Source organism: Physella acuta, unplaced genomic scaffold (assembly GCF_028476545.2).
Source record: "Physella acuta isolate Inbredline_101_S28 unplaced genomic scaffold, ASM2847654v3 ptg000609l, whole genome shotgun sequence".
In the NCBI taxonomy this organism is placed as follows: domain Eukaryota; kingdom Metazoa; phylum Mollusca; class Gastropoda; family Physidae; genus Physella; species Physella acuta.
The window spans coordinates 18,659-41,162 of record NW_026732128.1 but is presented as its reverse complement, the minus strand read 5'-3'; the positions used below and the strand labels follow the sequence as shown (position 1 = coordinate 41,162).

The following is a 22,504-nucleotide window of genomic DNA, read 5'->3' as shown; positions in this document are numbered from 1 at the left end:
ACTGTTGGTAGTGGTACAGTAATGTTGATAGTGGTACAGTAGTGTTGGTAGTGGTACAGTCACTGTTGGTAGTGGTACAGTCACTGTGGTAGTGGTACAGTCACTGTTGGTAGTGGCACAGTCACTGTTGGTAGTGGTACAGTCATGTTGGTAGTGGTACAGTCACTGTTGGTAGTGGTACAGTCACTGTTGGTAGTGGTACAGTAATGTTGGTAGTGGTACAGTCACTGTTGGTAGTGGTACAGTCACTGTTGGTAGTGGTACAGTCACTGTTGGTAGTGGTACAGTCACTGTTGGTAGAGGTACAGTCACTGTTGGTAGTGGTACAGTCACTGTTGGTAGTGGTACAGTCACTGTTGGTAGTGGTACTGATGACAAACATGATGAATGGTCGTAATTTTATTCCAATTCGAAATGCGCATGATTTTTTAAAAATGTTATGGTACTGTATGGTAGAGGTGAAATAAATATTCAAAAAGATTATTAAACAGCCAAAACTTTAATGACAATTAACAAGTTGATCGACGTAAATAAAAACGAATCAAATTGACATACTCCTCTATAGAACAAAATCACATTAAATTCATCGATTTTTATAAATCACACCTCTCGTATTGATGCAAATCACATGGGTAAAATGAGACTTGAATTGAGCTATTGCATGTACAGTTTAAACAGTATAAAAATTACGCTGGTCTCTTGTAGAATTCAAATCTTGGTTTCACCGGGGTGAAATAAAATATGAACGACGCCTGATACCAAGATATGAAATGGGAGTAGCTGATACAGCTAAATTAGACATCAAATGGTATTCATGTGCTTCAAAACATCCAATACTGCGGGGTCAAATGAGTACTCTGAATAAAAATAAATAGGAACACAGTTGTGTTAAATTTGGCGGGGAAATGTTCAATGTGGCAAGTCAGGATTTCTTCAAGCGCCGCAACTGTACGTATGTCAAGAGATGAAGGAGTAGCCCATAGACGAACAGGGCCGCATAGTTGGACCACATGTCACCCGGCTGCTCGTATGCTATGTTCTGTTCTTGTAGATATTCATTGCCAGATTTACTGAAAAAGTTCAGGTTAAAAATAGTTTTTATCAGGATAGGTGTAAATGATTTGGTTTGACTATATCGGATAGAAATTATCACTTTAGGTTTTGACAGCACCATTCAAACAAAAAATATCACCACCACCAACATCAACTCATTACCACGACAACAACCTTCATCAGAATCGCCGACACAAACTTCACGTAATGGTAGCCATCAAAGCCATCTCATACCCAACAATAACGTAACTCTAACCAATACCATCACCACATCATGACTAAAACTAGCAACAACAACATACCATACACCAGCAAATCAGCACTATATCGCCTTACAACATTTACTATTTAAAAATCACCACTACAACATCCTCAATACAACCTTCCTACTAGAACAATACCACCGCAACATCACCATTACAACATCACGACTACAACATCACCATTACATCGTCACCCTTACAACATCACCACTATAACATCGACACTATAACATCAACACTACATCATCACACTACCACGTCACCACAACAACATCACACTACCACATCACCACAACAACATCACACTACCACATCACCACAACAACATCACACTACCACATCACCACAACAACAACCTACCAGAGAGTCAAATTAGTACAGAACATCCTGTCCTGGAACTCGTTGATGTACAAAGCCTGGAGACGGGCACAAGACGAAGATGTTAGATGGTGTTATGGTGGTGTTATAGGTGGTGTTATGTGTGGGTTGTGGTGGTTTTGTGGGTGATGTTAGGGTGGTTTTATGGGTGGTGTTATGGTTGCTGTTATTGGTGGTGTTATGGTTACTGTTATGGGTAGTGTTATGAATGGTGTTGTGGTGGTTTTATGGGTGGTGTTAAGGGTGGTGTTATGAATGGTGTTATGGGTGGTGTCATTTTGGCGTTATGGGTGGAGGCCAAAACTTAACCACATTTCAAACCGTTATACATTTGAACCCTTTCAGTCACATCCAACCATAGCTTCTATGGTCAAGAATTGTTACACGGTACACGAGTGGTACAATACCTGCAGCAGCCTTATATCAAGTAACAAACTATATATATATATAACAGCTGCTGCACTCGTTCTAACGAATATATTCATAAATCACAAGAGAACACTCACGTTTTGAGCATACTTGAAGAGGCTGAAATACTGTACCCAGCTGAGCCAGGGGTCAATTGAGTCGGGGTTAATTAGAAACCCACCCAGTAGCTGAAATATTGAAAGAAGGGAATGATACAATATCTGCAGCATCAGGCTCGACGGCTTAGTGATCCAATCGTCCCCCAGACTATGGCACCATTTATGTATGTGGTAGCAAATAGTGCTAACATGCAGTTACTAGATCTACAAGCTTACATTAACAGAACCAAACCTAGAGTGAGTACTTACTATCATGAAAACAGCCTTACGTTAACAGAACCAAACCTAGAGTGAGTACTTACTATCATGAAAACAGCCTTACGTTAACAGAACCAAACCTAGAGTGAGTACAAGCTTACATTAACAGAACCAAACTTAGAGTGAGTACTTACTATCATGAGTACAAGCTTACATTAACAGAACCAAACCTAGAGTGAGTACTTACTATCATGAGTACAAGCTTACATTAACAGAACCAAACCTAGAGTGAGTACTTACTATCATGAATACAAGCTTATATCAACATAACCAAACCTAGAGTGAGTACTTACTATCATGAATACAACCTTACATTAAAAAAAACCAGACCTAGAGTGAGTACTTAATATCATGAATACAACCTTACATTAACAGAATCAAACCTAGAGTAAGTACTTACTATCATGAGTACAACCTTACATTAAAAAAAACCAGACCTAGAGTGAGTACTTAATATCATGAATACAACCTTACATTAAAAAAAAACAGACCTAGAGTGAGTACTTACTATCATGAATACAACCTTACATTAAAAAAAACCAAACCTAGAGTCAGTACTTACTATCATGAGTACAAGCTTACATTAACAGAACCAAACCTACAGTGAGTACAACCTTACATTTAAAAAAAACCAAACCTAGAGTGAGTACTTACTATCATGAGGACGTAGCAGAAGGCCAGCGTGAGTTGAGCCACGGCAAACACGCGCACCGTGGCGCTGATGAGGAAACACAGACCCGCCGCAGCCAGGAGCGTCTCCAGCAGACACAGGAAGAACTTGAGGAAATGCTCGGGGCCCGGGTTCAAACCTCAGGTGGAAGAGTCCAAAGTTGGAGGTGGTGATGCAGTGGTACAGGGTAAGTTGGAGGTGGTGGTACAGGGTAAGGCGAGTGGGACTTAACATGGAACAACATAACGCTAACGCCCACCAACACCCCACATACACGCCTCCACAAGATATCGACATTAAAGGTCGTGGTCACATGGTAGAGCTAACCCGGAAGTCTAAATACCTGACTCGGTCTAGTTAAAGAAAAGGTGAATGTGCACAGTGCTATCTATTCCGGGGTCACAAAAACAGGTGAACCCTACTTTATCTGCTCCATGGACCGTTGGGTTCGACACTGTGACTTTACTTTCTTCTTCTCAGCAATCAACACTATCTCCTCAGTGTTAACTATTAACCAACACCATCCCAATAGCTACCAAACCACCACCGCCAAACAACATAGTCATTTACCGAAACTTATAATACCTACTAATTCCCTCCATCATATACCACTACCCCAATACCAACCAACTATCAGAACCCAAAACACACCACCTCTATCATCCACCCTTCACCATCAAATACCCTTCGACTCCCACTACTACCATCTCGCATCATACACCACTACCATCAGCCCCTCTCTAACACAACCACCCCACCCCACCCACCCCCAGCACCTACCTACACTGAAGTACACGATACAACAGACGAGTATCTCTGGGACCAGCCTCCCCCACCCCACCCTCCCCCACCCCCTGCACCTACCTACACTGAAGTACACGATACAACAGACGAGTATCTCTGGGACCAGCCTCAGTGGCAGGATGTCGAAGAAGATTTTGACCAGGAAGTATACAGACACCCTGTAGTAGCCGCTGACCGTCTCCTGCCTGGGCAAACACGCAGAAATAAAATGTTTTCTTCATTTCGGTTAGCCGTACCCTTGGCATCCAATCACCAATTGCGCTGGCAACTTACATAGCTATCTATAAAAGTCTAGGCGGAAATAGCTTATTTTCTATAAATAGCAACACTTACAGAAATAACTTCCTCTCGTTGATGAAGAGTTCCACCGACGACATATTAAAAAACAGATGGTTCATTATGAGGAAGAAAATGACGCCCGACCTATGACAGAAGAAGAAAAATCACGTAACTATAAACATCACAAAGACAAACTGTTATATATAAAATCAAATTATTGTTTCATAATATAGATCATGTACATGCTGGTTCTCAAAGTAAGAGAAAATATAAACGATTGCGCACGCAGGAAAATAGCGCACACAGAAAATGCACACAGAAAATGCGCAAATAGTAACCTTTTCATATTCAGCCTAATCAAGGCACCGTACAGCTGATGAAGCTAAAAGATACACATCCAATACTTAAAAGCGTACAGGAAAATGTGTATAGTGTTATACCTGGGTACTCAAATATCTAAACAATATCTGCAGCATGATATTCCCCTTTATACAAGGTCTGCATACTTTGAACAAAAAAAAACAAGGTATTAATTGTGTTTCTTCCTATATATGAAGTAAGAATTATTTTCTTCTTTTAAATTGTAATGTTGGACGGAATATCAATCATCCAACACAATTAAGTATCGCATGTCAACCTTTTATGAGCAATATAGGTTGACTCAGATTTCAGCCGGCTTTTCACTTTGGATTTACTTCCATAGCCTTTGTCCATCCAAGAACAAACTACAAGGTAGCAGTTTTTTAATTTTGGAGTTGTCTCTCCTAGAAGAGTTACCCAGCTATCGAGCCACGTGTGCCCGAGGGCTTGACCTCAGCCCCGTGACCACGCCGACCCCTATTAAGAATCGGAGATTTGCGCTATGTGAACAACGAAGGTGGTCAGCAAACAAGGACTTACCTGTCTTTAAATGCCGCCAGTCCTGTTGTCTGGGGTAGATTCTTGTACAAGACGGCCAGCATTGCAGCAAAAAGTATCGATAAAGTTACCTGGAGATGTAATCGAAAAAAGAAGTCATTATGAGGCACAAGCGTAAATAACAAATCAGCATTACTGTGAAGTCTGTACATTTAGCTGACACTAACTAACCTATGGCTTACCGTAGAGTCTGTACATATAGCTGACACGAACTAAAGGCTGGCTTACCGTAATGAGGGTCGTCTGTGGATTCCTCCAGAGATTTTTCAAAGATCGTCTCGCCACCACGCTGACCTAAAGGGTAGAAACACGTGTCACGCTCATTTAGGGCTGACCTTGACATTCAGGGACATGGTGGGTCCGTGACTAGATAACGGTTCCCATGGGTCCCTGAATGGGGTCGTGGGGGTGTTTTACAGCTCTGGTTAAGCTAAATGGTGATCAGATTATAGCTTTAATCAGAGCAACAGTTAAACTCTACTTTATCTGGTTAAACAACACATCTGACCTGATGTGTGAAAGATGTTGGATAGTTCACGTCACAGTGGCGAATCCCGTTCTGTGATTGGTACTCAGATAGAATATCTTTAACGTCCCTCTGTAGCCTGAAAGTGACATTGTCATATCATTTTATTGTGTCTCTTTATGTCACATATTTATACTGTGTATTGTGTCTTTTAATGTCACATTGTGTACTGTCTCTTTATGTCTATGTTAAAATTGTGTCATTATGTTACCTGTTGCTGCCAGGTACCCAGTTTAGCTGAGTTAATTACTCTCCATACAACCGTGCAGCTTACACCATCATAAAAGTACACGCCAGGTACTGATTAAAACTGAACAGAAACTGAGACTCTCGTCAGAGACTGACTAGCTAATCTATCCATGAACACAATTTACATGTCATGATACATGCCCTATCGCTTGACCACACCGCTCCTTTGTGCTGCACTTTTACAACAAAATCAGGTCCACTCTGCTACACCTAGGCGTGATGAGATTCTACCCAGCTGACTTTAGCGTGGTACAGTAATACGTGGGACCAGCAGTGCTAAGGTTCAAACGTGACTTACGTTGTGTAGCGATGTGATCCCATGTAGGCGTCTACCAGCTCACGATGTCGCCTGTGTCGTTGGTCTGTTGGAAATAAGGGGTGGAATACGGGGGTGTTGTTGGAATACTGGGGTGTTGTTGGAATACTGGGGTGTTGTTGGAATACGGGGGTGTTGTTGGAATACTGGGGTGTTGTTGGAATACTGGGGTACTGGGGTGTTGTTGGAATACTGAGCTACTGGGGTGTTGTTGGAATACTGGGGTGTTGTTGGAATACTGAGGTACTGGGGTGTTGTTGGAATACTGAGGTACTGGGGTGTTGTTGGAATACTGGGGTGTTGTTGGAATACTGGGATGTTGTTGGAATACCGGGGTGTTGTTGGAATACTGGGGTGTTGTTGGAATACTGGGGTACTGGGGTGTTGTTGGAATACTGGGGTCTTGGGGTGTTGTTGAAATACTGGGGTGTTGTTGGAATACTGGGGTACTGGGGTGTTGTTGGAATACTGGGGTGTTGTTGGAATACTGGGGTACTGGGGTGTTGTTGGAATACTGGGGTCTTGGGGTGTTGTTGAAATACTGGGGTGTTGTTGGAATACTGGGGTACTGGGGTGTTGTTGGAATACTGAGCTACTGGGGTGTTGTTGAAATACTGGGGTGTTGTTGGAATACTGGGGTGTTGTTGGAATACTGGGGTGTTGTTGGAATACGTGGGTGTTGTTGGAATACTGGGGTGTTGTTGGAATAATGGGGTGTTGTTTGAATACTGGGGTGTTGTTGGAATACTGGGGTCTTGGGGTGTTGTTGAAATACTGGGGTGTTGTTGGAATACTGGGGTACTGGGGTGTTGTTGGGTGAAGGGGTATAATACTGGGGTACTGGGGTGTGTATCAGGTTACTAAGCTACTGGTGTACTGTGATACTGAGGTAGTGTGGAAATGAGGTACTAACTTATGCACTATAAAATAACGTTTATGAAAAACATTTATAAAATAGCCACTTATTAAAATATCATCCACAAATAACGGTGTACTCCTTGTTCAGGGGATCACAATTGTGTGATATTGTATCACAATCTTTGGCTGGTCAAAAAGTGATACAAACATTTGTACACTAAAAAGTCACTGACTACAAGAGGAAGAAAACCACAAATTTCTACAAATTGGTGCGTGTGTTAGGGGGGGGGGGGGAAGAGAGAGAGAGCTGAAGTTACATCACATCAAATGTCAAAAACTGCGTGAGGTCATTTATAGACAACCCCAAAAGCAGGTCACTGACCTTTTTTTTTAGTTAAACGAATTACCTTCCTGGTCCTCTATATACACCAGTGGCATAGCATCTCCAGTCTGATCCATGTTTGTATTGTTGTGGTTTGTACTTGGATCACTTGACGCTCCCAGTAGAAAACTCTGGCTGAATGTGTGGTTTTGAGACTCGTGGTTTGGGGAATCCCCGTTTGATACGTGGGGCGGGCTGGTTTTGATCGTGTTGACGTCACAGTTGATGACGTCAAGGAAGTAGTCAGCTGGGTTTTGGTGCTCGGGACAAACGTAGCCTGAAGTCAGAAATATGACTTTAAGACAGCGGGTAGCTTGAAGTCAGAAATATGACTTTAAGACAAACGTAGCCTGAAGTCAGAAATATGACTTTAAGACAAACGTAGCCTGAAGTCAGAAATATGACTTTAAGACAAACGTAGCCTGAAGTCAGAAATATGACTTTAAGTCAGCGGGTAGCCTAAAGTCAGACATGACTTTTCAGTGGCTCGGAGAAGGGTTGGCTTATTTCTATTAAACACAAAATATGTTGCTCCTTTTTTTATTAACATTCTCTCTTTCTTTTTTTTTTTTTTTATCAAATCGCTAATGACGTTGAAAATGTTAAGGAAATTAGAATAAAGATTGATTAAGTTTATGACTAAAAGGCGTTTTTAAAAACTTACTAGCGTTTTCTGTAATTTTGTTTGAGATACTACAGTGTTTTTTTTTTAAATTCTGAATAAACTGAGGCTTGTTTCTAAATTCTGTTTCTTTAAAAAAAATTTTTTGTGAAAGAACTTGTTGTTTCGGTTTTTGATCGTCCTTGTGTAATTTAGCAGTTTTATTTTTTAAACAGCGTTTCTTGAAAAGTTTCTTCCAGGTATATTCGCCCCATCCCCCCTCCACACCACCCCCACCACCTCCAGGTATATTCGCCCCATCCCCCCTCCACACCACCCCCACCACCTCCAGGTATATTCGCCCCCCCCCCCCTCCACACCACCCCCACCACCTATGAATCGTGACAAGCCGATCCCTGCCCTGAGACGGAATAGAAAATTATACACTACATAATTTATACTTTAACAGGCAGAGCCGGCGTTAGGGGGTGGCGAACGGGGCGGTCGCCATAGGCCCCGCGCTTGAAGGGGCCCCGCGCTTCAGCACTGTCATTGTTATCTGAATTAGTTCGTAAACTTAAAAAAATCGTTGCTGAATTCACTTGGGAAAAACTAAATGGTCGAATGCCGACGTTGTTGATTGTTATAACTGAGGCCACGGTTGATGTTGGTGAGTCCCACCTGAACTGGGACAGGCCGTAATTCGATACAAAAATAGTGTCACACCTACCCTTTGTGTAGGGTACGGTCGCCTGGCATTTGACCTGAGCTGACTGGAGATGGCGGTCGAGAATTAGCCCACGACGTAAAGAGATACCCTATTGTATGAGAACAATGTCGGGATGTCTGTAGTAGACAGTTAGTGACCTGATTAACTCTAGTCCTGATTTTCTTGTTGTAGTTGTCGTATATGTACAGTGTTTCTTCCAGACTTTTTTCTCCGGGGGGGGGGGGGGGGGCACTTGAAATTTTCGGGGGGGGGGGGGGGCGGTAGATTTTCTTAGGGGAAGGGGAGGGCGGACAGTGTTAAAAGTATATATTTTCTATATAAATTTCGTTTTCGGGAGGGGGGGGGGGGGGCTTCCCCCCCCCCCCCCCCCCCCCCCGAAAAGATGCCTGGAAGAAACTCTATATGTAGGCCTACTTGTCTTGGTATAACAAAATTAACCTTCAGTTGCGTGCAGAGGGGTGGGAGGAGGGCAACGAGGGGGGGGGGGGGGAAGGGCCCCTAGGATCTATATCAGGCGGCATTTAACAGAGTGATTTATTATTATTTTTTGGAAGAAAGTTAAAACTGTTGTTATGTTGTGTCACCTAAAGGATTCACCCGTTCAATAATTAAGACAATAATGTTTTTGGTTTTAAAATATTGTATGAATTCTAAACACATTTTGAAGTCTATACTGTTTTGATACATCAGGCCGAGTTCGCTGTATTGTAAACTTTATTTTCCTAATTATTCGGCACGTGATTAAATTTTCTTAAGTGATTTGGTATGAATTACATAACTGTCAAAAGTGATTTAATATCTTAGCAAAGGAAAAAAAAAACTACGAACATTGGGTTAATACATAGATAAAAATCTGTTATTATAGTGGAAAGTTTGACATTAGCTTATAAACTCCAAAACATTTGTGTTATTATGTGTACATCACCTGATATAAGCCTTTATATATATATATATATATATATATATATATATATATATATATATATATATATATATATATATATATATATATATATATATATATATATATATAATATATATATATATATATATATATATATATATATATATATATATATTTATATAATGGAAAGGCCCCGCGCGGATGGTTGGCCCTAGGCCCCGCGTATTCCTAACGCCGGCTCTGTTAACAAGGTTTTTCCAGGAAGATTCTAGCGCCGCTCTTTCCCCGAAAACTTTAAAGCATTGTTGAACGAGTTTGATAAACTCTAATAGATTCAAAATGTTGTCCTTTAAATGGATATAATGAGAATATTTCCGATACAGTTAATTTGACTATAGTAGTTACAACCAGTTTCATATTGGTCGCACTGATCCCCCTCACCCCCCCCCCCCCCCATAAAGTAGAAATAGTGTATAAATTATCACGTAAAATATATAGAGCCTACTTTAACGAGTATCGGTCTCCCCCCCCCCCCCCCCCAACGTAGTTTCAAGTCCCCCAACCTTCCCACCCCACTAGGAGAAAAATGTCTGAAAGAACCACTGGGTACGTCTCACCAAATAGTCACCGAGATAAAAGTGTTCACCTAGAGAGGAGAAGTAGTCCAGCGTGTCGCCGGTTGGTCCGTCGTAGACCACGTGACCGTGGGACAAGAGCAGCAGGTGGTCAAACAGGCCGTACGCCGTGTAGCGGGGCTGGTGGATGGACAAGATGATGGTCCGGCCTTTGCTCGCGAGCCTGTCAATCACAATAGTAGGACTGGTAGTGGGCGTGGCTAGCACAAACTGTTATAGTTTTGTAAATGGTGTTGAGCTATTGCGGGTGTTGTGACAAAAATCCCTCAACAAAAAGATAAAAATAGACCAAAAAGATGAAAATAGACCAAAAAGATAAAAATAGACCAAAAAGATAAAAAAATAGACCAAAAAGATAAAAATAGACCAAAAATAAAAATAGACCAAAAAGATAAAATAGACCCGAAAATAAGACCAAAAAGATAAAATAGACCAAAAAGATAAAAATAGACCAAAAAGATAAATAAAATAGACCAAAAAGATAAAAAAATAGACCAAAAAGATAAAAATAGACCAAAAATAAAAATAGACCAAAAAGATAAAATAGACCCGAAAATAAGACCAAAAAGATAAAATAGAACAAAAAGACAAAAATAGACTAAAAAGATAAAAATAGACCAAAAAGATAAAAATAGACCAAAAAGATAAAAATAGACCAAAAATAAAAATAGACCAAAAAGATAAAATAGACCCGAAAATAAGACCAAAAAGATAAAATAGACCAAAAAGATAAAAATAGACCAAAAAGATAAATAAAATAGACCAAAAAGATAAAAAAATAGACCAAAAAGATAAAAATAGACCAAAAATAAAAATAGACCAAAAAGATAAAATAGACCCGAAAATAAGACCAAAAAGATAAAATAGAACAAAAAGACAAAAATAGACTAAAAAGATAAAAATAGACCAAAAAGATAAAAATAGACCAAAAAGATAAAAAATAGACCAAAAAGATAAATAGACCAACCTCTTGAGTAAAATGAGGACATTGCTAGCCGTGTTTGAGTCCAGACCGGATGTGGGCTCGTCTAAAAATAGCACAGGAGGGGAGATGATGAGCTCCATACCAATGTTGCATCGTTTCTTCTCTCCCCCTGACACGCCCCTTATCAGCTCGTTGCCTATCTGCAATGCCCAGAAGAAAAATTTGGATAAAGTGAAGAATTCTAACCCAAACCCTAGCAATCTAATCAGTATCACGTTTGTGTATATTTAAAAAGAAATGCCTTAAACGAGCTTAATTGTAATTTGTATAGTTTAACACCCCCCCCCCCCTCATTCCTCAGCGCTAGCCTGTGGGATACTAGTTCCGCCATGTTTAAAGACGTTTATGAAGTCAAGTTGGCACGGTATGGCGGCAGGTTCAAATACATCTTCTACACTCACCAAGATAGGGGGGGGGGGGAATCGTTATAAAAAGTGTGACATCGTTTATTGACGACCCTGACCCCCACTAGTTTTTTTTAAATGGAGGTCACTTCACTGTCCTACAAACTATCATTTAGGCTTGCGACATCTGGATGCCGTGCTTAGTTTAATTACGTAACATCCAATTAAACTTAATTAATGATGAGGTCCATGGACCAGCAGAGCGACCCTCCCCAACTGACCTTGTGGTCAGCGCACTTCTCCAGGTGAAGTTCCCGGATGACTGACGTCACCTTGTCCGCCCTGGCCTGGGCGCTGAGGGAGGGGGGCAGCCGCAGGGAGGCGGAGAAGTTGAGGTTCTCTCGGACAGTCAGGGTGTCCATGATGACGTCATCCTGTGGGTAAACGGGGGGGGGAGGGGGAGACAGACAAGGTCGATGTGGATGGTCAGTTTGTCTATATAATGACGTCTTCTTGATGGAAAAAATTTGACCAACGAAAGATGGTCAGTTTTTCTAGGTTTTGGTAAAAAAAAAATGTGATACAGCGAATTGTACGTAGATTATGGATTACAAAGAGTGCACAAAGATTATGGTCTATACTCCCGTGCAAGACTTTCACAAGGTGATAATATCAGCACGGGTTAGAGTAGGTTTCAAACCAACATACCCAACTTGCATCTATTTCAAATGTTATAAAGTAGCTGTGGAAATTCTCAACATCAGGAGTGAAAAAATTACAACATTATAAACAGCTAAACAGTTTTTAAGCTTGCCAACAAAACGTAGCTAGCCTATCTTCAAACTGTATTAACAAAATATAAAAAAAAATGTTATTACCTGGACAACATAACCAACAAGAAACCGGAAGTTACTGGGCACATCATGACCGTCCAGCAGAAGTGTCGCCCCACGGTCAGGGGTTGTCCGGCCAGCCAGGATGTCCAGCAACCTGGGTTGAGAGACAGTGGAACAAATACCAGTGATGCTAGGCTTCTAGCAATAGGTCTATACCACGCTACTGTTTTTATATACAGGGTTTCTTTCTGATATTTTTTTGCTGGCACTTAAAAATTGGGGAGGGGGCCGCTGGTTGAATAAAATATTTTGTATATAAATTACATTGTATTTTTAAAAATTCGCCAGGAGACAATCGGGAGCAGAATTTTTAATCAAGGTGTTTCAGGCTTCTCCTCGTCAGAACAGTTACCGCCCCCGAACAAAACTTCAGTGTCCGCCCCCCCCCCCCCCCGAAAATTTCAAGTGCCCCCCCCCCCCCCCGGAGAAAAAAAGTCTGGAAGAAACACTGCCCCCCCCCCCCCAAAAAAAAATCCTGAAAGAAACACTGATCAGTAGAAGTGCGGGGGAGGGAGACATAATACTTTACGGTAGATATTTATCAATAAGAAGAAGAGAAGAGGGTCAGAACAGACTAGGTAGAAGATAATAAGTGGAATAAAAAATTCCACGGCAATTAGGGTGATTACAGGTAACTTACGTGGTCTTCCCTGAGCCTGTAGGTCCCATGATGGCACTGACGCCGGGCCTGAAGATACTACTGTAGACACACACAGAACAATTCTTAGGGGCTTACAATAGAAGCTTATAATAGGGGCTTACGATATGTGCTTAGGGTTTACAATATGGGCTTACAATATGGGCTTATAATAGGGGCTTACGATATGGGTTAATAATAGGGTTTACAATATGGGCTTACAATATGGGCTTATAAGGGGCTTACAACATGAGCTTACAATATGAGCCTACAATATGGGCTTATAATAGGGCTTACAACATGAGCTTACAATATGAGCCTACAATATGGGCTTATAATAGGGTTTACAATATGGGCTTATAATAAGGTTTACAATATGGGCTTACAATAGGGTTTACAATATGGGCTTACAATATGGCTTACAATTTAGGCTTATAATAGGGTTTACAATATGGGCTTATAATAGGGTTTACAATATGGGCTTCCAATATGGCTTACAATATGGGCTTATAATAGGGGTTACAATATGGGCTTACAATATGGAATTATAACATGGGCTTACAACATGAGCTTACAATATGAGCTTACAATATGAGCTTACAACATGAGCTTACAATATGAGCTTACAATATGGGCTTACAATATGGGCTGACACAAAAACTACAACACTTCTCTTATGGAAGGTTAACTAGCCTAATGAGAATAGATTCATTAATAAACATTGTCAGAGGTAAACCTAACTTTTCCTGTCACAGGTAAACCTAACATTACCTGTCACAGGTAAACCTAACATTACCTGTCACAGGTAAACCTAACATTACCTGTCACAGGTAAACCTAACAATCCCTGTCTACACACCTGACGTCAAAGAGTATTTGCTTCTGTGTTTTTAGCAGCGGACAAAGCTTGTCCTTCACCTTGAGCGTGTGGTTGATGTGGTGAGCAGACAGGACCCGCTGGCGCTGATCGATGTCCGATTGACCATTGCTGATCGATGAGCTGACCTTGATCAGCTGCGCGGCCTCCTGTGACGTGACGTCAAGGACGTCTGTCACAGCGGACATGTCCGTCATGTCCAACACGTCTGTCATCTGTCAGCTGGACTGGCTTCAGAGTTTGATGGGGCCATCCGTCACAGACACTGAGAAAATAAAACGAGAAATTGTATGTCACACAATACGTCACAGCATATTGATGTACGATAGAAATTATATGTCACATATGACGTCACAGCATATTGATGTACGATAGAAATTGTATGTCACACAATACGTCACAGCATATTGATGTACGATAGAAATTGTATGTCACATATGCGTCACAGCATATTGATGGACAATAGAAATTGTATGTCACACAATAAGTCACAGCATATTGATGGACAATAGAAATTGTATGTCACACAATACGTCACAGCATATTGATGTACGATAGAAATTGTATGTCACACAATACGTCACAGCATATTGATGGACAATAGAAATTGCATGTCACACAATACGTCACAGCATATTGATGTACGATAGAAATTGTATGTCACACAATACGTCACAGCATATTGATGTACGATAGAAATTGTATGGTGGTATGCTATACGTCACATCACAACAAATCAATGAAATGACACATTACTTCGCAACATAACACACTGATGTGTTGTGAGAAATCGTAATAAATGACACATTACTTTACGTACAACATAACACACGTATGTTATGTTAGAAATCGTATGACACATTACGTCACAACACATGACAGATGAACCATTTAGGCGACTGACCTATGAGATAATCTAATCTGTCATTTGTGTGAAAGCAGGAAAATAAAATGTCTGTTTTCGGAGAGGTAATATCATCGAGATGTTATAGTAATATCTATGAAATCACTATTATATAACTGTAATAATATTTCTATGATATCACTATTATCACTGTAATATATCATTATTATATCACGGTAGTAATAGCATTATAATATCACGGTAATAGCATTTTTATATCACACTAATATCATTATTATATCTCTGTAATTATTAAATCACTGTAGTATCGCTATCGTCTTACTGGAAACTGTGGCTTACATTCATCACATTCATATGGTATCATAGAGCACCGTTTATCTCTCTCAATAAACGTTACATCAGCAGGTTAATTGGTACATTTTATATATTGTTAGAACCTGTTTTAATGTGTACAACTAACAAGCCATTGATGAGTCAATATATGACTTCCGATTTACTGCATGAATTCAAATCTTTGTTTGGCTTAAACTCGGTGTTTGACTTACGAGTCAACTTGTGACTTTAAAATCAGCATTTAACACACACAAAAAACAGAGTTTATCTTGCAAATAAACGAGAAAAACTGCTTGACAAATTTCATAAGCCCACTTGGGCACCACTGGCTAGTATAAAAAAGCACAAGCAGTCTTTCTTTCAGACTTTTTACTCTCGGGGGGGGGGGGGGCGCACTTGACATTTTCGGGGGGGGGGGGAGGCGGACTAAATTTTCGGGGGGACACTGGTAAAAGTATATATTTTCTATACACATTCAATTTTGTTTTGGGGGGTGGGGGTGGACTATTTTAGGGGGGATGGGGGAGGGGCTCGCCGAAGAGATGCTTGGAAGAAACTTTGAGCACAAGTGCTAGTCTAACCCAGCATTTGTTTCATGTCTAGAAAATTGTTTGAATCGGACGTATGTATGATTTATATCTGGATGTTTGTTAGACAGACACCGGCAATCAAACATCTGAATGTACTGGACCATGATATAGTGGTAGTGTTGGTGCCGACAGAACCCACTGGACAATGATCTAGTGGTAGTGTTGGTGCTAACAGACCCACTGGACAATGATCTAGTGGTAGTGTTGGTGCTAACAGACCCACTGGACCATGATCTAGTGGTAGTGTTGGTGCTAACAGAAGCCCTGAATGTACTGGACCATGATCTAGTGGTAGTGTTGGTGCTAACAGAATCCACTGGACCATGATCTAGTGGTAGTGTTGGTGCCGACAGAAGCCCTGAATGTACTGGACCATGATCTAGTGGTAGTGTTGGTGCTAACAGAATCCACTGGACCATGATCTAGTGGTAGTGTTGGTGCCGACAGAAGCCCTGAATGTACTGGACCATGATCTAGTGGTAGTGTTGGTGCTGATGGTAGTGTTGGTGCCGACAGAAGCCCTGAATGTACTGGACCATGATCTAGTGGTAGTGTTGGTGCTAACAGAATCCACTGGACCATGATCTAGTGGTAGTGTTGGTGCTAACAGAAGCCCTGAATGTACTGGACCATGGTCTAGTGGTAGCGTTGGTGCTGACAAAAGCCCTGAATGTACTGGACCATGGTCTAGTGGTAGCGTTGGTGCTGACAGAAGCCCTGAATGTACTGAACCATGATCTAATGATAGTGTTGGTGCTAACAGAAGCCCTGAATGTACTGGACCATGGTCTAGTGGTAGCGTTGGTGCTGACAAAAGCCCTGAATGTACTGGACCATGGTCTAGTGGTAGCGTTGGTGCTAACAGAAGCCCTGAATGTACTGAACCATGATGGTGCAGACTGAACCCGAAGAACTGGTTTATTTTAGAATCTCTGCGGCACCGTCACGCTCCGGTGATCGTACGGTGAAGCCGGAGACTCGTCGTTGTGTTCTGTGAAAGCACAGTGACACAGTTCTGTCATGGCTGTCATCTGTTGCTGTCAGGGTGTGTTCCTACGAAGACCACACGTCGAAACATTCTTTGAGCTGTCGTAGATATACGGTTTAAAGAAGAATTTCCGACGGAGATTTAGGTCGAAATGTTTTGATACCGCACTGAATCCACGATGTAGGTCATATGACGTATTACATGGAACAATACCTATCAATGTTATCTAATTAGTCAATGTTATCTAATTAGTCAATGTTATCTAACTAGGTAATTGTGTTGGTCCAGAGGCGTCGCGATGCGGAGGCGGGCGTTGCGGATCGCACCGGGTGACACCATTTAGGGGGAGACACCGAGAAAAAAAAATCGTAATTTTGTGTGAAAAACGGATTGGGTATAGATCTAGAAATAATTTCCACTAATGTCGTAGCATCATTTCGTTGTAGGCCATACAATCTAGCAATTTTGTTGTACAATTTGGCAATGTAATAGTTTTGTTGTGGCAATGTGGCAACTGTGTTGTACAATGTGGCAACTGTGTTGTGGCAACGTTGTCTCTCAACCACGTGGACAAGCATAAGATGCAGGCCTGACGCCTGTCATGTTTATTACATACAGATAACCGTGTACACGTCATCAAGAGCACCGCGTACACAAAATTTGCACACACGGCATAAAGGGAAGGTTGCGTGTAGGTCTGTTTCCTACCGCTGCATCTGACTAGGCAACATGATACCGAGAAACACGTTCAGCATAACGACTCATTATATCAAAGGCGTAGCGACGGTGGCGGGGGGTACATATGTCCCCGGGCGCCGACCCTAGAAGCGCCAAAATAAGCTAATTTTAGCTACTATTTTGAATTATAAATATGAAAAATAAATGGGGGTGTGCGCCAAATGGAAAGTTTGTCCCCGGGCGCCGGGAGGGGTCGCTACGCCTCTGAATTATATACTTTATTTTTAAATAGGTTTTTTTTTTAATGGGTGATATGTGATAGCGAAACTCTCTGACACACCCCAGTTTGGGCGTGAGTCAACTTCCTATTGATGCAGAGTTTGGCTGGTATCAAAGGTTCTCAAAGTAATCGACACCAATGCCAGAGTTCTCGTACATCTTTACTGTTGGCTTGTATAGATAGGTACTCACTTAACATGCAGTCAAACAGGAACCTTGGAGGTACACATAGTGTCAACCCATTCAAGAAAATAGGCTGAGAACCCCTGGCCCATGTCTAACTCTAAAACATGTATCCTAATAATCCTACATGTCGCTAGTTTGTTTAATGACACACGCCTCCAGCATAATAAAATGTATTCATACACTGGTATTGATTTTTGTATTTTACAATTGATCAAAACTCCAGTAATTTTTGTTTATTATTCAAAGTGTATTCATATTTATGTGCTTTGACTAACCTGTTAATGCGATTTATTTAATTATAGCCTAGACGCTGGGTAATTGGGTGATTATAAATTTTAATTTAGTTCCTTGTAAAGTTGTTTTTTTTATTTCACACTATGTAAAACTGGAAATTGTATTTTGTTTTTGCTAGTAGTGTTAAAGGTGGTAGTGTACTGTGTTAGGGGTGGTAGTGTTAAAGAGGGGTGGTAGTGTTAGGAGTGGTAGTGTTAGGGGTGGTAGTGTTAAAGAGGGGTGGTAGTGTTAGCGGTGGTAGTGTTAGGGGTGGTAGTCTTAGGGGTGGCAGTGTTAGGGGTGGTAGTGTTAGGGGTGGTAGTGTTAAAGAGGGTCGGTAATGTTAGAGGTGGTAGAGTTAGGGGTGGTAGTGTTAAAGAGGAGTGGTAGTGTTAAAGAGGGGTGGTAATGTTAGAGGTGGTAGAGTTAGGGGTGGTAGTGTTAGGTGTGGTAGTGTTATGGGTGGTAGTGTTAGGGGCGGTAGTGTTAGGGGTGGTAGTGTTAAAGAGGGGTGGTAGTGTTAAAGAGGGGTGGTAATGTTAGAGGTGGTAGAGTTAGGGGTGGTAGTGTTAAAGAGGAGTGGTAGTGTTAAAGAGGGGTGGTAATGTTAGAGGTGGTAGAGTTAGGGGTGGTAGTGTTAGGTGTGGTAGTGTTAGGGGTGGTAGTGTTAGGGGTGGCAGTGTTAGGGATGGTAGTGTTAGGGGTGGTAGTGTTAGGGGTGGTAGTGTTAGGGGTAATAGTGTTAGGTGTGGTAGTGTTAGGGGTGGTAGTGTTAGGGGTGGTAGTGTTAAAGAGGGGAAATAGTGTTAAAGAGGGGTGGTAGTGTTAAAGAGGGGTGGTAGTGTTAAACTGGGGTGGTAGTGTTAAAGAGGGGTGGTAGTGTTAAACTGGGGTGGTAGTGTTAAAGAGGGGTGGTAGTGTTATGTGTGGTAAAAAATTCATAAAATATAAGCCTATCTAGATTCTATATTTTGTTTATTGTCATGTGTTTTAGTATTTATTCTCTAGGCCCGATGTGTTAAAGTATTATTTATCGCGATTAAACAACCTAAAATACAAAACGAGGAGAGAAATCTTTTTCAACTTTTCTTCACTTAAATATTTCCAAAAGTGGGTCAGCATTGAGGAAAATGTTGATGTCAGTAGTTTTACGTCGCCTAGGGGAGGGGGGATTATCATAACATTTGAATATATTTATTATTGTATTACATCGCTGTAATTAAACTGCCCAACACGTTAAAATTAGATTAGTTAGGCCTAACCATTTTAACATAGATCTATATAATAATGTAGTTATGTAGCTAATGTAATGTAGATTCTCTACACACAAAAAAAAAAGAAATATTATTATTTAGAAAGGTTTTAAAACAACATAGCAACATATCAAGGAAGTGGGACATACTTTGTCTTTAAAAGGAAAAAAAATTAAAAAGGAGATAATTACGTGACGAGATTAGCACTCGATTAGCACGACAATTTATCAACGTGTGTAGTGAGTAGAGAGTAGGTCAATATTCTACAGAACAATAACCAATGCCGATAACTCTGCTTGGTGCAGACGGTAACACACGCAAGCCTCTGTCTGGTGACCTACTTTCTCTCGGCTGTAAAGAACAGGCTATGTTTGCCTTGATTTGAGTTTTATGTTAAAATTGTATCAAAGCATACCTTTACATCCAGGTTTGAAATATAACAAACAAAATCCCAGAATAATATCAGACAGGTTTCTGTAGATCTAGTAAAATATCCCGGATAATATCTGCACGTACGCCGGCTCGTGGTGATAATTTTGACTGGGTAGAAATAATTCTATGCTTAGATCTATTTATAACCTTGGACATTCCCGTTTCATAAAAAAGAAGAAAAACGGGGGGGGGGGGGGGAGGGCAAGATGACCCTTTTTCAAGAAATTTTCGTTGTTTTTCTCTATATCTAGGTATTAAGTATGCCAATGAGAAGTAAATGGGAATTATTTTTTTTAAACTGAGTTCTACGCTTTTATTGTTGACGGCAGGCATTAATCCAGGGTGAATCACGATGATGTATTGATTGATTTAATTTTAGTTGTAACGCTCGATACGTCTAAATTACTGTGTTTGCCACTGCTGCGGCGTGTAGCTAGCACGACCACTGCCATTGTGTTTGCATGCAAGCGATCAAAGTGCTGTGTTAGAGAGTTTCTGTGGATCTGGCGGGCGGGTTTCCACGGGTCTAATGTTGTTGTTTTTTTTTAAATAATTGATTATAAGCAGTGACGTAGGCAGGTTTTTGTTGTTCCGTTTTTGTTTTAATTTTGGGAGGGGGGGTGGGGGTGGCAGAGGCGTAGCTAATGGAAGTGGGGTGAACAGTAGTGTGAAAGATAGTCAAAAAGGCAAACGTTCAAGACAGTGGCGTCGCTAGGTCAAGTGTCACCTGGTGCGGCAACTAATTACATAATTAGCGGGGATTGATTAAGTGCAATGTCGTTGGTATTTTTAATACTGCCTTATTTATTCTATGCACTGAACATACTGTTACCTAATTATTTTTTTTAAATCACTAACATTTAAGCCAGGTCCTACAAATCCTATATGTTTATTTCTTTCCATTTACGGATAAGCTTGGAGTATTATAATTTTTTTCTCTAAATTGAAACAGGCGCGTCCGCCGGCGCCCCTGCACGGTTCGATTTGGCGCCCTGGGCTATCATGTGAGCACTATGCTGCATAATTTTGTTTTAAACAGTGCGATAGACTATAGATAAGAAAGGTTACTATAGTCTTTAAGTGAATCAAATCCGGGCGTCCTCCGGCACCCCGACAGGGTGCTATTTGGCGCCCCGGGCCTTCCCATGTACACTATGGTACCTACGTTCGCGTAAGTGAGTTCAAAAAGACTATGAATAAGTTGGGTACTATAGTCGTTTACTAAGTTGAATCAGGCGGTTACGCCGCACGTCGTCATGGTGCGATTTGGCGCCCCGGGCTAGACTGTGGACACTTTGAGTTTATCTTTGCGTTTGTGTTTTCTTTGTGTTTGAGTTTGGGTTTGCGTTTGTGGTTGTGTTTGCGTTTGGGTTTGGGTTTGTTTTCGTTTGCTTTTTTTTCTTTGCGTTTGTGTTTTCTTTGTGTTTGTGATTGTGTTTGTGTTTGCGTTTGTTTTTGTGTTTTCGTTTGTGTTTGTATTTGCGTTTGTGTTATGTTTGCGTTTTTTTTTGTGTTTTGGTTTTGTTTGGTTGTGGTTGGGTTTGTGTTTGCGTTTGGATTTGTATTCGTTGCTTTTTTGTTTGCGTTAGTTTTTGTGTTTTCTTTGTGTTTGTGGTTGGGTTTGTCTTTGCTTTTGTTTTTGTGTTTTCGTTTGTGTTTGTTTTGTGTTAGTGTTATTTTTGCGGTTTTTTTTGTGTGTTTTGGTTGGTTGTGGTTAGGGTGGACAATGCCTGATAAATGCTGATTACTAAACACACAAGTTATGGTCCTTTACAGATACGTTTTTCAGAGATGCCAGTGCAGGGCCTGGCCGGGACGGTTAGTATATATATATATATATATATATATATATATATATATATATATATATATATATATATATATATATATATATATATATATATATATATATATATATATATATATATATATATATATATATATATATATATACACAACTTTTTGTACATCATTTATATGGCACCAAAATTAAAACTTTTACCGGATAGTGAATAGTACAAAGCGCCACCAACCTTTCCAACTAAGAGGGTGGGGGAGGGTGTTTATTTTCACAAAAATTGAATAACTATATATAAATGGGCGTGAGGTAGGGGGGGTGCTAAATGGATAGTTTACCCCTGGAGCTGTGGTGCTGTAATGGTTCGCTACGCCTCTGATAGTCGTATACATGTGTAGACACCATGAACAATTTGCTACGTATCAAAGTCCTGTATCTCAGTATCCTAACTTAGAACCAACTAGCATGCACAAGACATTCTATTCTAGCAATAAAACATGACGCAGGTTTTTTACACAACATTAATCAGCTTTTATCTCGTTAGTCTACCATTCGATACAGTTACCCAGAAAAACAATTTAGGTTGCTACAAAAGGTTTTCCATTTAAAAGGAAAAGATATTCGTTCATAATATACTACATCTTTTAATGATCTTGCTTAGCGTGGCTTTAATTTGTTTAACTAAAATTGTTTAATATTCAGTTTTTTCCCCGACATACTCGTGCTGAGGAGGAGAAAAA

At 40.6% G+C, this 22,504-nt stretch overlaps 1 protein-coding gene across 3 annotated transcripts; it reads right to left on the bottom strand.

Moving 5' to 3' along the window:
- Window positions 1–564: 564 nt before the first annotated feature.
- On the bottom strand, window positions 565–20,088 carry LOC131947854 (broad substrate specificity ATP-binding cassette transporter ABCG2). 3 transcript variants are annotated; one of them, XM_059309226.1, is made up of 18 exons: window positions 19,950–20,088; window positions 14,072–14,354; window positions 13,217–13,276; window positions 12,559–12,670; window positions 11,962–12,114; window positions 11,319–11,476; window positions 10,363–10,514; window positions 7,507–7,758; window positions 6,224–6,287; window positions 5,659–5,755; window positions 5,379–5,444; window positions 5,133–5,221; window positions 4,287–4,376; window positions 4,014–4,138; window positions 3,134–3,288; window positions 2,201–2,290; window positions 1,677–1,732; window positions 565–1,070 (listed from the first exon to the last, which is right to left on the bottom strand). In XM_059309226.1, exons 2-18 carry the CDS (start codon window positions 14,302–14,304, stop codon window positions 923–925), a joined length of 2,100 nt encoding a protein of 699 aa, XP_059165209.1. In that variant the 5' UTR covers window positions 14,305–14,354; window positions 19,950–20,088; the 3' UTR covers window positions 565–922. The 3 variants fall into 3 exon arrangements, with proteins under 3 accessions (XP_059165209.1, XP_059165210.1, XP_059165211.1); XM_059309227.1 differs by lacking the exon at window positions 19,950–20,088 and adding an exon at window positions 19,726–19,787; XM_059309228.1 differs by lacking the exon at window positions 19,950–20,088 and adding an exon at window positions 14,846–14,862.
- Window positions 20,089–22,504: the final 2,416 nt, after the last annotated feature.

What these genes read in the sequence shown, in the direction of transcription:
- LOC131947854 (XM_059309226.1), bottom strand. Translation starts at nt 14,304, where the DNA reads ATGACAGACGTGTTGGACATGACGGACATGTCCGCTGTGACAGACGTC. An exon ending in AGAAGTGCGCTGACCACAAG is followed by an intron (nt 11,477 to 11,961) that starts GTCAGTTGGGGA and finishes TGGGCATTGCAG; the next exon opens with ATAGGCAACGAGCTGATAAG. An exon ending in TGTACTAATTTGACTCTCTG is followed by an intron (nt 1,071 to 1,676) that starts GTAGGTTGTTGT and finishes GAACTTTTTCAG; the next exon opens with TAAATCTGGCAATGAATATC.